Raw genomic sequence first — 17615 nt, forward strand, 5'->3', positions numbered from 1 at the left:
GAGCATAATAGTGTAACCCTCTAAGAGTTGTCGCTATTGGGTTAGCTGATGGAGTCTATGCCCCCCCACTGTGACACCAAGATCAACAAGCAGACAACATACTCCAGTTCACAAACCTGTGACACCATGTCAGCCCTGTGTGGAGAAAAAAAGGGGAAAAGGGATGTTGCGCTCGCTACACACAGCAATGCCATTGAGAAGAGTGGGACGTGGATTATGTTCCATAACAATTCCCTTGCAACCCACTAATAAGATATCATACAAACCGCTGTATTGGGCACACCCATAGCTCCACGGCTGCTTCTAACATGTAATAAATAAAGATAAGTGAGGCCTCTACATATATGTAGCTATCTTATCAGCATGGCACCATCATTGGCTCTGATCATGGCTGTGTTAACATACTGTATCTGTAAACTGTGGTGGAAAATATCCCATACCCGCTTTGCTTGAGTCTTTTAATGCTGAAATAACCGAAAACCAGAGGTTGTCTTTTAAATATGTATTCTCTGCGCAGAGAAGGTTCAATCATCACAACAGAATGCGTACGGTCTCAGTGAGGAACATTTTGGTCTCAGACTGATAGAAACAATGGCATCTCTGCCTTTATGCAAACATTTAACACATTTTCCTTTCAAAATACATTATGCAAAATATCCAAGTAATATATGTATATTATTTATTTATCTATTTAAGTATTATTACTTTGACTTATATGTTCAGGTCAATAGTTATCCAGTTTGTGCATTCAACAATACAATATTACAACAATATAATAATATAGTCCAAACTGAGAGGCCACACAGTGAGTTCTCTGGGCAATGACCAGTAAATCCCAGTGTTACGCAATTGTTTGTTAAACATCTAACGTGCTACAAATCATTAATCTGGTCCAAAACATGTTTTGTCGTCACATAAACAAGTCAAAAGTACAACTAAAGACAAATGGCATGTGTATATGTACATAAAAGGTAAAACATGAAAGTTGCTTTTAATATTTTGACCTGCATATGGAGGTGAAAATATATGACACACATTTTAAAATAACTTAATCTAATACAAATCCACAAAAAAAATGTTGAGCATGATATTGGGCAGCTGTTACACGAAGCAAAGGTTGTTTTTCTAAAGCTTCCTCTATGTTGAATCAGATACTGGAGATGACGCAGAAGTCCAGCATGTGGCATGCATTAGTACCAGATGTGGCCATGTGTTAGTTTCATGCATGCCACACACAGCAATGAACAGCAGTGAATTTTTTTTTCAACATAGTGATTCTTATCTTATTTCTCCAAAATGTTAACATATTTGGCATTTTTGAATTTAGGTACATAGCGAAAGCCCTTTTAAAGCATGTAACTCTCTCAACCAATAGAGGAACATGTAGTGCAAGCTCTTCCTAATTTAACAAGTGTAAATGTAAATGTGAGTGTGAGAATAGCTCAGCAGCCAATCTAAAAAAAATAATAAAAAAAAAATAGGAGGTAATTCCATATTGCACTTATTGAATATGTTGAAGAAAAGTTTCTTTCAGGTCCAATTCTGTTTCTGGTTCAGATGAGTTTTATTCACTGCTTAGTGGAGACAGAAGTTCACAACAAAGCTGTAAAATTGTCTCTGACCAGAGTGAGTTCCTGCCATGATCATATACAGGCTTACAGGAAATACCATATAAACAGAAAGTGTGGGTTGAGCTAAGCTCCAGGACCAGTCTGGGACCGGTCTGTAGTAGTGGATTTGCATGGTTCAATACAAGACTGTTTTACAAAGCAAAATGGGATTCTTACAGGGCTGGTCTGGGCTCTTTTCACACTATACCAAAAGTAATCACTCACAGAGTGAGTTTGTTCATTTCTTTAAAGTAGTTTCTGTCTGCACAGATTTTACTGTTACAGACAGAACTGGCAGGAATACTCAGGCAATATAAAGGAATTCAAAACAAAACTACTGGGATAGATAAGTAAAAAAAGGTTTACGTTTGTTTTCACTTACACTTCCTCCCTACTCAGACTTCTGAGGACTATGATTAGGAGATTAAATGTGTTTTCCTCAGACTGTATTTCACAATGCACTTTTGTTGTATGGGAGGGAACTCAATAGTTTAGAGACCAGGTTGAGACCAGGTTTCCTGTCACAGATAACTACCAATTTGTAAAAATGTCTGCAATCCAATACAGCTCCATAAACAGTCCTAAAATCTGACAATAAGGTTGGTGAGATGGCGTAGAAGTACAGCATTTAGCATGCATAAGTACCAAAATGAATTTACTGCATATTGCTATGTCTTTTATGTAATGTCTTTTAAATACAATGCTCAGACATCACGGACAAATCTTTCCACACACTTCCAGTAGTATTATGAATTGGCTGTGAACCAGTGATCTCCACAATGACCCAATGACAATGTGTTTGTGTACCCCCTCCCCCAAATAGACCACTGTGTACTGGGTTTAGCCGGTCAATGAAAAGTACTTTGTTTCTACTCCAGTCTCATTTGCCAAAAGAAGGTTTTATTACAGCTTATAACAACAATCTAAAAAACAAACAAGCATTATTCCACAATCACATTAACAAGCCTCACCCTAAACCAAACCATGACCTTCTAGTGAAACCAGTCCAGTGACATTCCATGCATGCACATCCCAAAAAAACAGATTGCTTACTTGATTGACATATTATATTAGATGTCACAGTCACCTTACAGTGGCCCTCTGTGATTTTAAGGTTACACAAACAGAGGTATTTTTGGTTCTACAAAAGGTGAAATAAGGATACCCAACTACCATCATGATGACCATCTTATGAAATGCATGAACCATGAAATACATGTAAAATATTAACAAAGTAATGGCATCTCTGCTTTTTGACATTTTTAAGTTCTCACCCCTCCGTAGACATGTAATGAGATGTCTCCAACACTCCAACATTTTCTTTGACTGTAATCACATGTTTATGGTCTTGCTTGAATGAATTACTAGACTTTGATAATAAACAGTGTTTCATTGGACATGTAGCATAACAGAAAATTATATCATCCTGGAAAACAGCTGTGCAAAGAAGCAGTCATATTCACAATATTATAACAATATACAGTATTAGTTTATGCAAAGATAACTGAATTATTCTTTATTGGATTGAACTGCTCTCCGATTTACAAGCAGAACGGAGAGAGAGATATTCATAATAAACTGTTCAAAGTATAGAAAATAATAGTGCATTTGTAGGAGGGAATTGATTGGAGTTCTTATTTAGAATATGGTTGACAATTTAACTATAACCAACATTTTAAAGCATCAAGTTTTGAAGCCACATCCACAATGTGTTCATCACATCATTGATATGAACACCTTATATGAACACTTTACCGTGGAAGCTCATGATTTCTACTAAAAGCTTACAGAGAAGAGAAATCGCAACGATTGATTGGTTTAATATCTGAGTCTGTATCGGAACTGAACGTCTCTCTGGGGTTGCATCGATCCAAAGCCCCATCGACTGAAGTCAATTTCAGGTATCGTCTCATCGGGATCCTTCAGCTCAAACTCAAAATAAACCAGCATGAGGAAAACAAACTGTTTCAGCTCATTGGTGGCAAAGAAACGCCCAGGGCACATGGAGACCCCAGCACCCCAGGGCATGTTGTAGTACTTCACCTTCTTCCCTGCTTTGTAAAAATAGGTTTTCTTACTCCCGTCTGGATTGAGAAAGCGGTCATATTTGAATGACTGTGGATCAGGGTGGATCTCTGGGTCAATGTGAACGGCACTGTAAGGAAAGACTGCCATTCTGTCACCCTTGCGTATGAAGTATTCACGCCCGTCAGCCATCTTGAGCGTCATATCCTGAAGCACTGCTCTGGTGAGGAGAGGTGCAGCAGTGAGGCGGAGGGTCTCTTCTACAGCACTGTCCAGGATCGGCGTTTTCATCAGCATTTCATGGGTCAGGTTGACTAAAGGGCCACCGCTTTGGACTTGTTGTCCGAACTCCTTTAGAAGCTTATCGACCTCTCCCTTCACTGCTTTCATGGCCTCTGGGTGTTTCATGAGGAAGAGGAGCAGCCAGAATGAAGAAGGCCCTGTGTTGCCCTGAGAGGCCCAAAGAAGCACAAACATGTACTTGTTGATCATCGACTCCTCCATTCCAGTCTCCTCTTTGGCCTGCTGGATGTCCCAAACCCAGCGACTGATGTTGTCTTTGTTCTTCATCTTCTGCACTGACAGATTGTTCCAGAAGAATCCCATTAGCCTCTCTGCTTCCAACCTTTTCCTTGGTGGCAGGACCCCATAAGCCAGGTTGGGAAAGAGTTGATCATATTTACGAAACTCGTAAAATAAGGCTTCTGATTCAGCTCTGTCTTTCTCCTCACTTCCTTCTGACTTGTGTGGCTCATTGCCATACAGCGATAAGTAGCCAGCCCTAAAAACAATATTGTAGCTGTACATGAACAGTCCATCCTCAATCCACGGGCTTTGGTCTGCAGCGGAGCCGATGTTGTGCAACATGAGGTTCTGCAAATTACTCATCATTGCTTGTGTCATCACCTCCAGGCCATCCCCCTTGAGGTGCTTGTTGCTGGACATCTGGAGAATAGCGTGGTCGTCCTCAATGGCTGCATAACCAAACACTTTGCGCACCAAATGCATAGCGAACTTGCTGAAGTCCAGTTTTTCTCGACTCTCCTTAACAAGTGATCCAAACGACAGGGGGTCCTGAAGGAAGGTAATGTAAAACCCTCCCAGCTGTATTGTGAACACGTCGCCGTGCTTTTGCTTCATCCTCTCTAAGAACTTCAGTGTGTTCCTGCGAAACTCTAAGACATGACCCAGCCAAGGAATGAGCCCCTTATCCAAAGGGGGTTCTCCCGGTCGCCGCTGTCGAAACACCCCGAGAAGGTACAGTCCTCCAATCAGAGCGGCAAGAAAGGCGAGAAGGATCGGCAGCAACAGCCCCATGTCTGATTTCTCTGACAACCACACAGTGCTTTGGAGTCAAGGTTCACATCCAGTGCGGCATTTAAACAGACTTTTGCTCCTCCCTTTGCATGTGGGCTCGGCTTCAGCATTCCAAGAACTGCTTACTCAATGCCCGTCCATCTAAGCAGAAAGGAGTGAAATGGTTTAAAAGAAGAGAAGAAACATAAGTAAACACTTATGTAACATCAGTCAACCATGCGCATGGTTTTCTGCATGAAACTAAATCATAGGTATTTTACAAACAGGCCAAGTTATAGTATATCTTGTTTTGCCTAATTTTTAGCAAAAGGTGTTGAAACAAAAAAGAAAGATGAACAAGATGAATAAGCAATACAGCTTGTTTATTAGTCACAAATCTCCAAATATAGTTCTGCTCAGTCAAAACAAATACAAAATAAAACAACTTGGCTATGTGAAGTTAAGTCAAAGCAACTACTAATTTTAGGTTTGTTTGTTCTTTAAATATATATTAGATGTCAGAGTAATGTTGGAGGCACTGCCTACAATCTGTGAAGGGGCCAGCATGTATTGTTTTGTCACATGTTTCTAAAATTATGAAATAATGTCACAAATGATTGGAAAGGCAAATGTTCATATTTTTGATTCAAAGGGACAGTGTAGGATGTGATGGCATTCAGCAGTGTGGTTGCAGATTGCAACCATCTGCATACCCCTCTGCGGTAATGTGAGCCGCACATTGGTTTGTCCGCTCTGGGCTACTGCAGAAACATGGCGGTGCAACATTGCGGACTCCGTGAGGAGGACCCGCTCCCTATATGAAGGGTTCATTCCAAACTGAAGGAAACAGACATTCTTAGTCTCAGGTGATTATACACTAATGACAACATATTTATAAATGTTATGTTCATTTCTGCTAATAGATCCCCAAAATGCGACACACTCGCCCTTTAAGAAATAGTTTAATTTCTCATACATATATTTGGATTTAGTAATATCAAATGGATCACAGCCAATCGATTGCAAGTATAACCTTGACCACAGTTCATTTAGTTGAATAAATGTGGCAATCCCTTTTTTATCATGGCAGCAGGATACAACTTACAGATTGTGTTTATTCAGTCATGGACAATATATTTCAATGCCATCTCATGAGATCTTTAGACTCTGGCTTTATAAAATGTGATTAACGGAAACGTGACTGAACTGGAATTGGGTTGTTATCAATACGAATAAAATCTATGATACTGATCAAATCTGTAAAATCTGACCTTTACCTTCTAGTGACTCGCCATTGATGGATCACAAATGTCTGAGCGATTGTAAAACAGAAGCTACAAAAAAGATAGCACCTGCCCTGTCCGATATAGGATTTACATAAAGGGGAACGGATTATCCACTATCATGAGAACCTTTGTTATAGAAATACATGTAAAATATCATCTCCACATTGCTGAAATAAAGCAATACTTACCGTACCAAATTCACCACTTTTTGAAAAGTAGATAAAGAAGCAAAATGATAACTTCACAAATTGTATTTAAACATAAATGTCTGAGTTGTCTGATATCCAAAGTCTTGTATGTGTTGCTCCGCAGTGGACATGTAGCACCACCTGCTGGAATGTGTGTTGGAAAAAATATTGGATAATGGGGGGGGGGGAGCTGCAGCAACAGGGTGTTCGAGTCCAGACTGTGTAAAACCTACAACCTACTTTAATTAATTACTGCTCTATAATGTTGGGCGGAGGAGAGTGTAAGTTATATTGAAAGTAAAAGTATCCCTTTGTGTCGGCTGCACTGTTTGAACTAAATGATCCTTACTCAGAAATTGAATAAGATATTTCTTGTTCTACCAAATTTGATAGAACAGATCAAGTGCCGACACGAGACAGAACCGATCATAGTCATCTGTTATGTTATAGCCATTTACTCTATATATTTACCCAAATTAATTTAAGGTATCCTGTTTTAAAGCAACATTATGTACTTATATCATTGGTAAAGGTGGAAAAATTATTGGCTTGTCAAGTGGAGCAAAATCCCACCTTGGGCCACAAAAGGATTAGAGGCGAGAGCAAAGGTCAGACGAAAATCACCAAACCGGAAAACTGATACTACAGGTCCAACTATCTGAGAGAGAACTCTCTGACTGTGTTCAGACTTGGAGTTTTAACCCACTCAGGTGATGAACAACAATCACTTTGATCATTTCAACCGTTTCTTTAAAGTTGAAAGACTCTTTCTAAACGTCTCATTGAATGTCTTGCACAACTAGTGGTTACATAATAACATGCAATGGACATGAAGTCTATGAATGAAAAGCTTTAATAAAAAGGATCTGATCCAACAACTCGTACAAAGAGGCGTGCCCGTCTGAAACTATGACAAATTTTTAATTTATTTCATATATTTTAGGCCTTATAGCTTTTTATTTGTGCCGGCTGTAGGTTGCTTATAATGACTGGAAACCTTTTTTATTCATCATAACATTGCTGCATACCGGCCCCTCGCAGAGATAACCTGATGAATATGCTGTAGCACTGAGGGATTTCTAATGGAGGTTTGGCGATGCAGGCTAATTTTTTTTGTGGTTTTCTCCAGACCCTGTTGGACTTCACAGACTTCCAGATCTACCAGGAGCTGATGAAGCCTTTCTGAGCCATGAAGACAATTCGGTTATTCCTCCTCCACATCCTGGACATTCAACACCAACTCCTGCTCCTCTCGAGCGGCCCTCCCTACGTCAGTTCCGCCACCAACAGTTTCTCTCCAAGCAGATAAATGGATGTCTGAAGGATGCAGAGACGCTCCACTTGAGAGCCTAGAGCCTTACGTTTCCAGCCATGCTTCCTAGAAAAGGCCAACGCTACTATGTTATATGTAAGTCTTTGCACTGTTGCTCAATAAAGTCCATCATTCTCTGACGTTGTCATTTGTGTCCACAGGTATTTGCAGAAAACATTCATAGTTAAGATCCTACAGTGAATTTGTGTAACTTTGAATGCCGTTTTCTCATCACACTTTTCTATTTAGAAACATCTTTGGTATTTCAGTTACATAACAAACTATTGTACATGTACAACATGCAAAAGACATGTCCCTGATAAGAAATGTATACTAGTGTTTTAAATGTTTGTCTATTCATATGATGGTTTGTGTGTCATATGAAGACAAAACACCATTTTGAAGCAACATTGTTATGAATGTAGTTTCATTTTAAACAATCATAAACAATCAAGAACTGTAAAACTGATATTATCTGGGGTACAGTTGAAGAACATCTTCCATGGTCTGAGTTTTTAACATCGGCCTGTCAGAGTTCAGAACAAATTAATGTGAATGTGAAGGCAACCAAAGGTTCCTATTGGATGTGAATACAAAAAGGTTTTATACATACTGTACATCTATAGAGACAAGGTTCACACGTCTGCTGTCTGGATTGATAAATCACCATGCACAGGTAAAGTCTTAATTCATTTTACAGAATGTCAGCAACAAATTGCAGCGGACCTTTCCGTATATGTGTTTTTATTTGACATATATTTACATTTGTTGGTTTTACAGAAGAGTCATCTGCAACCCTTGAGGGTTCAAGTGACACTTGAGTTAACTGAATGCTTACCAAGTGGCCACAAACAACAACCACCAGTCAATGCAGCTTTAAATATTATAGATCTGATTTTTTATTTGGCCACTTGGGGGCAGTGGAAACAAGCTATCAACACAAAATTGACATAGTATAAAAGTATAATCTTTTAAGTTGATATGGCTTGTTAGCCAACAGTTGCATATTTACACATCCAGCATTTAAGGAGCAACATTGTCATTTATTCAGAGTCATGCTTCTGTCTCGATCTTTTAGCTCGTTTTTGGTCTCCACCACCTCCTGAGGGAAACATCTGTCTCTTTAGCTGCTTAAAACCTTATACACCCGAGGGTCCCCCATTTGGACGCAGAGTACATAAAAACTTAGAGAGTTTTATGTTAAAAGTAACTGGCAGAGAACCCACGAAGAACGAATATAATGATGTTATAGTTCTGCAGAAACCTCAGCGTCCTGGGAACAACATGAACTAGGTCACTTCTACATGAGACAAACACATCTCCCATCAGCCAAGCAAACAAATAACAAAATATCATAAATCATACTCGATATGACTGGGACAGACCGGAGAAAACAGCTGCTACACTCCGTTAGCAACGTGCTACCTACGAACATGCAGCATGAAAACGCATGTCCGCCTGACGGAGATTACGGACATAGTTTCCATTTCTCTCTCCGGTAAACCATCGCAGAGATATTCAGCTTCGAACACAAAAAGTCACACAGCTTTCATCGAATATTGTACTCACTTTTGGTCGAATGTCAGCGAAAAAATGAAATATCTCCGTACTTCCACTGCATGCATGTCCAGCTGTATGTGCTCCGTGTGAATCCGTTCGATTCGTGTCTCTCCGACACTCCTCGGCTTCTTGGGGAGGGTTGGAAGCTCAGCAAATTAGATTTCAGATCTGCCATCAGATGGGACGTTTTTGAGCTTTATTGGCTAATAGTGCTGTCAATCATCTAGCTTTCAATTCCAGGCAATTCTATTGGCTCCTACGGTTCGAAGGATGTCTCAATGGTGAAAATCGGAGAAAGGGGGGCCGAGATACAGCCCTGAACAGAGAGAGTGGGCTGAATCTGAAGCAGTATTTGACCTTAAACTAAACAACTAAAAAGGGCTTAGAAAGAGCTTAAAACACTCAAAAAAGGTCCAATCTTCTGTCTTTTGATTCATTGAACATCAGGAGTGATACATAGAAGTGATATAGAGTGTTTTTAAATTTAAAAAATATTTTTTTATTCAAATATTGGAATATTTAATCAGTTTTTTAATTTTATATGCTCTATATTTTATAAATGTTTCACTGTATCTATGTATAACTGTGTATATAGAGCCTATATCAGTTGTTCTAAGAGCTCAGCATATTTAAAATCTTGGATTTCCATACTTTCCAAAAAACACTATCCTGAAATTGCTGTTTTTCCAGGGCGAGCTTTTGAATTTTCCAAGTTGTGCTGTGTTCCATCCTTATCTTATGTGAACCTGTAACATGTATTCTGATAGTTCCATGATTTTTCTCATCTCAAAAACATATAAAAATGTTTTTTTTTTTTGTTTTGTTTTTATTTAATTATACACTTAATTAGGTATTTCTTATCTTTATTCTAGCTGAGGCCTGCAAATAGGCCTCGTTTGTAAAAGGTTAATGCTCCACACATGTTCACCGTCTAGTCTCTAACTGTGTCTGCCTGCTGTTAAGTGCAGAGCAGGTGGTGCACACTGAGTTCTGAAGCCTTTTCCACTGAAAACAGCTACCTGCTGCGGGAGTGAACCAAAAAGTTAAGTTAAAGCTAAATGAGCTGAAACTCACAAGGGGAGCTGCAGATTCAGCTGATAGTTCTCTGTAGGTCCATCACTAAGAGCAACCTCTTTCACATTATTATAAAATATCCATTATAGTCAGTATTGAATTATGAAAATACATTTTCTGTTATTGTTTCAGCACCAATTTCAAAACAAAAAAAAAATAAAATATTGCAATTTGCAACAGTCCTTATAACATTTGAAAGGCCACCTGACATTCTGAAAAACAAAAACCTCCCGTGAGTAAGCAAGTGTCTGTGCTTGACTTACAACGTCACACACAAACATCCTGCAGTGATGAAATGTTATTTCTGCACGTTGAGCTGTCGGATCTCGTCCACTCTGTTGCGGTGCAGCTGGAAGGCGGGAGTGACCCAGCGACCACACGAACACTGATCACCACACCAGCTGAATGAGCCCAGCTTAGAGCTACACTTAGGACACAGCAGCTATACACACACACACACACACACACACACACACACACACACACACACACACACACACACACACACACACACACACACACACACACACACACACACACACACACACACACACACACGAAGTAGGGAGGGAAGATCAGATCATAAAACCTCAACAGTGATGGGAAGACGATCATAGCTAACATTTTACAGAATATATGAGTGGAACCATATTTGTTAAAACTTAGTTTTTACTGAAATTAAAAGCTCCAACTGATTATACCAGAGGTATACAGGTTGACTTGATTAAAATCAGTTTAGCTGAGGCAGGGAACAACTATTGAAGTATTTTATACCAATAATATATTATATATATATATATATATTATATATATATATTATATATATATATATATATATATATATATATATATATGGATATCTGTCCTTCCTGACCAGTGTGAGTTACCTGTCCATCCATCACTCCGAGTAAAGCCTGTTCCATCCACTGCACAGGTTCGATGAAGTAAGACGTACACTGGACTTCTCCTAGACAACACATTTCATGACACAAAAAAGAAAGCTGTTATTACCTCCGCCAAAGAGGTAATGTACAGTAATTATATATTTTTTTATTATTATTTATTTATTTATTTATTTTGCAGGGACAATGCACACCAATCAACAGTGAAACTGTAAGTGAGCCAGAGTTAGCCAGAGAGGCTAGTTTTCATCTGCTGTCCCCGGGAAGATGTTCGAAGGCTGCCTAAAAATTACAAAATTTCTATATATGCTGTACATATACATAAGCAACTATATCTAAAAACCTCAAAATAATCTTAACATCTTTTCCACATAGAGGAAAGCCTTCAGTGTCGTTCTTTGCTCTTCTTTCAATGAATAAAAACTCCAGATCTGATAGAACGGATGCAGCGTTATTGCTTTCACGAACAGTTGCCTCTCTGCGTCGCGTCACGCACACCTAAACCACACCCCTAGATGCCAGTAGGTCTTCACAGATCTCTGATTGGTCCAAACCACTGCGGTTCGGTCACGATTGCATTACTCAAAGCCTGGCGAGAGGGATTTCAGTGTGATCTTGTGATACCGCGAGAATTCAGCTGCCGTGCAAAAAAAGTTGTCCTATTTGGCAAACTCCATCTGCTGATGAAGATCATGCGATGTGACGGAAAGCTACAGAACAGCTACTAAATGTTCTGTAATATTTGCATATTGTTGGTAAACAACATTTTAAAAAAGTTTACATATTCAGAGTTTTTGTCACTATTATTTGCCAGACTTCTATTTGGGGGATAATCATACTCTAAGTTTTGGAACTACAATTCCCATAATGCTCTGATGGATGTAGGCAGGAGGTGTAATGTTGTCACGGATTAAGAGTTAACTTGAGCCCTGTTTTTTTAAGCCTATATTTGTGTACATTTTAGAAAATGTGTGCCTTTAAACTGTCTCATTGGCTATGAGCAGTTTTGCAGTGTACCCATGGATGTACACATAACTACCACTGAGGAAAACTTGTTTTCTTATGATTTCTAAGCAGGTTTATGGACGTTAACCCTGTCTCCTCGGGCTGGATCTCTGCCTCTGCCATCCTCTCCTGGAGGATTTGCCTCACAGTCTTAAATGAGTTAGATGAACAGCAAGGTTGTGTTCTTACCAGTGCGGTCACTGGACTTCTTGTGACCAAAGGCTGGCGCTCCTTCTCCTACAGGGTGACTGAGAATACTGGAGCCACGGAACAGAGTTCGTCTGCAGAGGAGGAGTACAGAGATGCAGTCAGGATGTGTATTTCCTAAATTGCTGCTAAGTATTGCTTAAGCCCAAGTGATGAAATAATGCATGAAAAGATGCAGCATTTTTGCACTCAGCAACAGGTGAAGGTAAAGCTTCCTCATTCAAGGTCTATGACATGAACTCATGAGCATCATAAGAGAACTTTGCTCCATTCAGCCACTGTGTAAACTCGTCCACCTTTCACCTGCACTTCCTGCAGCGATAGGACACCTCAGAGGAGCTGGAGAGGGCGGGGTCAGCGGCAAACAGCTCTCTCGGAATGTGCTGCAACTCTGCTCACACACACACCAAGAGAAAAATAATGAATCCATGTAAGAAAAGAGTGTGCATTGGCTACAGAACTGCCACGTTTGAATCAAACTAAAGGGTTTGGTGTGTGTGTGTGTGTGTGTGTGTGTGTGTGTGTGTGTGTGTGTGTGTGTGTGTGTGTGGGGGGGGGGGGGGGGGGGGGGGGTTACCAGGGTACTTCTCCGTGATCTTGGTCAGTCTGTATTGTTTGTACAGAGGACTGGAGGTGTCCACTTCACACAGCAGGGCCTCGTACAGACACAACTGCTCCTCAAAACCACAGTTGACCCTGAAACACACCCACCGACTGTCAATCATCTCTCCTGTATCTGATGACGACATCCATTCTGACAAAGTAATCTCTCACAGCTACAGAAAAAAATCAAAGTAGGGATGCAGATGAAGTTAAAACAGTAAAAACACACACTACAGACACACTTTCAGGCATTTTAGCCAGTCATTGAATCCAATAGAGATTCAAGAAGCAGTGCAGGAACACACACACACACACACACACACACACACACACACACACACACACACACACACACTTACTGTACGTCCTGTTTGACGGACTTCAGTCTGTGGTAAGCCTCAGTGAAACCCAGCTGGTATCTCTTCATTAAATAAGCAGTAATGATGGTGGCACTGCGACTCCTACCGGCCTGACTGACAAACACAAACACAAACACAAACACACACGCACTTACTGTACATCCTGTATTAATAATGTAAAGTTATTGTTAAAGAAAGAAAGCCAAATGGAAACCAATCTTGAGGCATCCTGTTGACCTCTGACCCCTCACCAGTGAACGAGTGCAGCTCCGCCTCCATCCACCGCCTCCTGAATGAACAGGAAGCAGTCGTCCATGTGACTCAGGAGGTCAGAGGTCACCTCATCCAGAACATTGACCCACTTCCTGCGGAAGCCCCCATCAGCAGGAACCAGAGGGGCGGGGTCTACAGAGTCCACGGACAGGATGTGAGTGACGGCTGGGTCGGACAATGCCCGGCTGTCATTCAGGTCGGCCGCAGTGCCGATGTACAAACCGGGGTCCACCAGGAGCATGACTGCAGAGACACAGAGCTGAACCTAAGGTCTGCTTTAAAAAGGATCAGGGATTAAAATGTAATCAAATTAAAAAAGCTTCTTCATTTTGGGTTCTTTCTATGATTTTGGACTTACATGTGTTAGATATTTTGTTTATAAAATGTAAAAATGAACAGATTGATATAAGAAATATAAAAAGTATCAATACATGGCAATTTGAAAATAGTAATACAATTATTTTAGATTTAATTCATGAAAATGCTGCTACTTTTACTTTGGAGTAACATTCTTTTATTTCTTATTTATGCACATTTTGAATTTACACATTTCATGTTTTCACACATTTGTTGTTGCTAATATGGGATGGGTCACTGTTAGTCACTATTAGTGTGGCTCCTTGTCCTCTAATATCACATCTGTTGAATGCTGTGTGTGTGTGTGTGTGTGTGTGTGTGTGTGTGTGTGTGTGTGTGTGTGTGTGTGTGTGTGTGTGTGTGTGTGTGTGTGTGTGTGTGTGTGTGTGTGTGTGTGTGTGTCTACCAGTCTGATGAAGTAGGAGACTGGTCCTCTGTAAAACCTCAACATGACAGAACGTTTGCATTGGTACATTTTGCTCGTGACGTCTCTATGAGGCTGCGGTAGTTAGCTCACCTCGTTAGCCTGCCACTTGCTTTAGCTCTCCAGGGTAACTCTGCTGTTTCGGTTGCTAGCTGCGTTCAACACGCGATGGACTGACTGACTGAAAAACAACAACTCAAGAAACCGAGCTCGATACAAAAGAAGAAACGTGTGGTCACTGAGGCGGAGACAGTTCAGAACGTTAAGTCATGAAGCATCTTTCACTCATGCTTTGACAGAGGTGTTTAGTTCGTCTCTGACACTGTCCGGGCGGAAACAAACAGGGGGACCCTTTAGTTCCGGAGTTACATGTGACCCATTAGATTTTAACTTTATTTTGACATATTTTACCGAAAATGGAGGCTAAATGGTAGTTACATCGGGTTACAAATGTTACCAGTCGTGTTATTTATGTGCTGAATTGACAGGATAGGCTTCTGGAAGGGGTGTGTCTAAAGAGGTGGATAAGGGGCAAATCCAGGTTTTGTGCGGTGCCACTTTTCATGTTACAGGCCTACCACCTATATCATTGTTTTCAAAGACAATTTTCAACGCTTGGTTTAATTTTTAATAGAATTTTCTGATTTCTCATGAGCCCAGATTGTTTGTATACCAGATGCAAACTGTCACAGTACATTATAGGCTTACTAGTTAGGTTTCTCCTTTTAACCAGAATGTGGTGCCACTGGATGTTTAGCAACCTGTTTACTGAAAATGAACCAAAGCCAATAAACTCAGTTTGGGAAAATCTAGCTAGATGATAATAAGTGAGGCTGAGACTCATAAATACATTTCAATCCAAAGAATAATAGAATTTCACCTTACCTTTTCACAGTAGTCCTCAATAAAACAGTGTTTTCTGACTGGTCAATGTATTACTGTTGAACGTGATAAATAGGAATACTCCCTAGTGGAAGTGCAGGTAGGATTCATGACGTTTTAGAAATATTTAAATCAAACAATTAACATGTTTGTGAAAAAATATATCAATATGTTGATCTAACAAAAGGTTCCCAATTTGAATTAGGTACATGTGACATGGATATGAAGCTGAAACTAAGGACAAGTGAGGTGACAGGAAGACTTTAAGAGGATGAGGTAATGCAAGCAAACACTGGTCAGCACACATTTCTCAAATACACTTTATTTAGCCTATTGATGATGATGATAATTACTTTATTGATATAGCACCCCCGAGTGCTTTACAAACAATCAAATATGTGAGTAATGATTGATAAAGGTGTGCTATACCATGCAGGGTCTGTAATGTTCAGAAATTTCTCAAACAGAGAGGAAGAAGGCCATAGTGGAGAAGAAGGCCACTGAGGAGAAGAAGCAGCAGCCGCCCCCCACATTGCACTCTTTGTTCCATCAGCAAGCAGGGCAGGAGTCAGCAGGTCCAGGTCAAAATCAAAAGTATTTAATATTGTTAACAGAAGCCAAAACAATCACAAACCAAATTACACTACCGATAGTAAAATATTTCAAGAAATACGAGACCCCGTTCATACCACAGGACAGATTGATATATCTGCCCCATGGTACGAAGGAAGTCTGATTCTCTCAGGGGACAAACAGCTCCTTTGCCCCCCCCAGAGTTACATTCCTCAACCTATCGATCAGCTCCACGATTGGCTGAAGTCCAATGGGCTCCTCCTTGGATCCTGACCCATTGTCCTGGGCAGACACCTCAGTGAACTACCCACTTCCCCCGCAGATTTACACCTTCTGACATTCCTCAAACCCCCCTCACAGACACTCAATATACATTCAATGACCATACTCCTTGGTTTAACACTTCCTAAGTAAACACACTGTGACACATAATATCCAGCACTAGGAATGCTTTAAAACTTAAAATTCCTCACAGGTCTTAAAAATCAGGATTATGATTTTAAAATCACTTCTAAAACGGACATCAGACAGTGAAGGCAAGCTAAAATATTGGAGAACTGATCAAGCTTTCGAGATTTGGTTAAAAGTCTGGCAGCTGCATTTTAGACAGCCCGAAGCCATGTAATCATGTTTTTAAGGCATGTTAACACGACGTCACAATAATCCAGAAATTAAGTAATAAGAGCATGAATAACTTTTAGAAAATGATTATACGTCAGAAATGATCTAAATTCTAGCAATATTTCTCTACTGGAAAAAACAAGACTAAGCTAGAGTTTTAACATGGGACTCGAGATTGAGGCTGTGATCTAAAATCACACCAAGGGGATTAGAGCAGGCAGAGCTTGTTCTTGTGCTCATGGCTTATAACAAAGACTTCCGTTTACGAGGAGTTAAGATGAAGAAAATTGGTTTGCAGGACAAGTACAGCTGCGTATCGTCTGCATAGCATTGAAATTACATATTGTGCTGATTGATAATGTGAAGCAAAGGGAGTATTAAGAGGAAATCAAATTGGTCCTAGAATGAAGCCCTGAGGCACCTCATACATAGATGATGCTTCAGAGGATGTAAAGCCATCAAAAGACACAAAACATTTTCTGTTCAAAAGAAATGAGAAGAACCACTGGAGGGCCGGTCCCTGAGATAACAACCCATGTTCTCAACCTTTCATTGATAGTGCTACGATCCACCGTGTCAAAGAATTAAAGGACTAAATTTACAATCACACGGTCAGGTGGAATGAATCTCTATTCTTCTTTCAGTTACATTTTTGTTTGCCAGACGCGCTTTAAATACACGTTTCATAATGTCTGTCTGGTCTCCTGTTTCTCAAGATCAACTGAATGTGTGCGTGGTGTTCTGAACTTCCCGCCAGCATGCGTCCCACAGTCTGTACATGGTCAGAATGTGGGGTGCTAATAAAGTTTTATGAGCTGCTTTAATCTGACCGTTTGACCAATCACAACGCCTCACTGTGACCACACCCCTGTCTGAGGGCTCATTGGAGAAGTTAGAAACAACAGGTGAATGGGAACAGAGTGGGTGTGTTGATGTCTTTGGTCGCTGCAGTGACTCATTCCCATTGGATCATCTCTCTAGCAGATGGCCTGTAAGTGTCAACAAGCTGATTTGCAACAGACGTCAAAAAGCCTTTTTCTACTTTTCAAATCCTTTAT

At 40.2% G+C, this 17615-nt stretch overlaps 2 protein-coding genes across 4 annotated transcripts; both read right to left on the minus strand.

The window, feature by feature from the left end:
- Window positions 1-2490: 2490 nt before the first annotated feature.
- Window positions 2491-5093, minus strand: LOC137866048 (5-beta-cholestane-3-alpha,7-alpha-diol 12-alpha-hydroxylase-like). The gene has a single exon (XM_068701691.1). It carries the CDS (start codon window positions 4950-4952, stop codon window positions 3429-3431), a length of 1524 nt encoding a protein of 507 aa, XP_068557792.1. The 5' UTR covers window positions 4953-5093; the 3' UTR covers window positions 2491-3428.
- Window positions 5094-8405: 3312 nt separating this feature from the next.
- On the minus strand, window positions 8406-14785 carry dusp12 (dual specificity phosphatase 12). Of its 3 annotated transcripts, none has more exons than XM_068701695.1 (8): window positions 14575-14785; window positions 13679-13943; window positions 13428-13541; window positions 13043-13161; window positions 12769-12856; window positions 12448-12539; window positions 11239-11318; window positions 8406-10793 (listed from the first exon to the last, which is right to left on the minus strand). In XM_068701695.1, exons 2-8 carry the CDS (start codon window positions 13939-13941, stop codon window positions 10650-10652), a joined length of 900 nt encoding a protein of 299 aa, XP_068557796.1. In that variant the 5' UTR covers window positions 13942-13943; window positions 14575-14785; the 3' UTR covers window positions 8406-10649. The 3 variants fall into 3 exon arrangements, with proteins under 3 accessions (XP_068557796.1, XP_068557794.1, XP_068557795.1); XM_068701693.1 differs by having other exon boundaries at window positions 13679-13972; XM_068701694.1 differs by having other exon boundaries at window positions 13679-13975.
- Window positions 14786-17615: the final 2830 nt, after the last annotated feature.

This window comes from Cebidichthys violaceus, unplaced genomic scaffold (genome assembly GCF_023349555.1).
Source record: "Cebidichthys violaceus isolate CVI_PGR_0920_01 unplaced genomic scaffold, fCebVio1.0.p SCAF_8, whole genome shotgun sequence".
In the NCBI taxonomy this organism is placed as follows: domain Eukaryota; kingdom Metazoa; phylum Chordata; class Actinopteri; order Perciformes; family Stichaeidae; genus Cebidichthys; species Cebidichthys violaceus.

Bases quoted from the DNA above. Each gene is read 5' to 3' on its own strand.
- LOC137866048 (XM_068701691.1), bottom strand. From the start codon at position 4,952: ATGGGGCTGTTGCTGCCGATCCTTCTCGCCTTTCTTGCCGCTCTGATT.
- dusp12 (XM_068701695.1), bottom strand. From the start codon at position 13,941: ATGCTCCTGGTGGACCCCGGTTTGTACATCGGCACTGCGGCCGACCTG. The intron at 13,542-13,678 runs GTGAGGGGTCAG...TGTGTTTGTCAG, and splicing joins GGAGCTGCACTCGTTCACTG to TCAGGCCGGTAGGAGTCGCA. The intron at 12,857-13,042 runs GTAACCCCCCCC...GTGTGTGAGCAG, and splicing joins GATCACGGAGAAGTACCCTG to AGTTGCAGCACATTCCGAGA.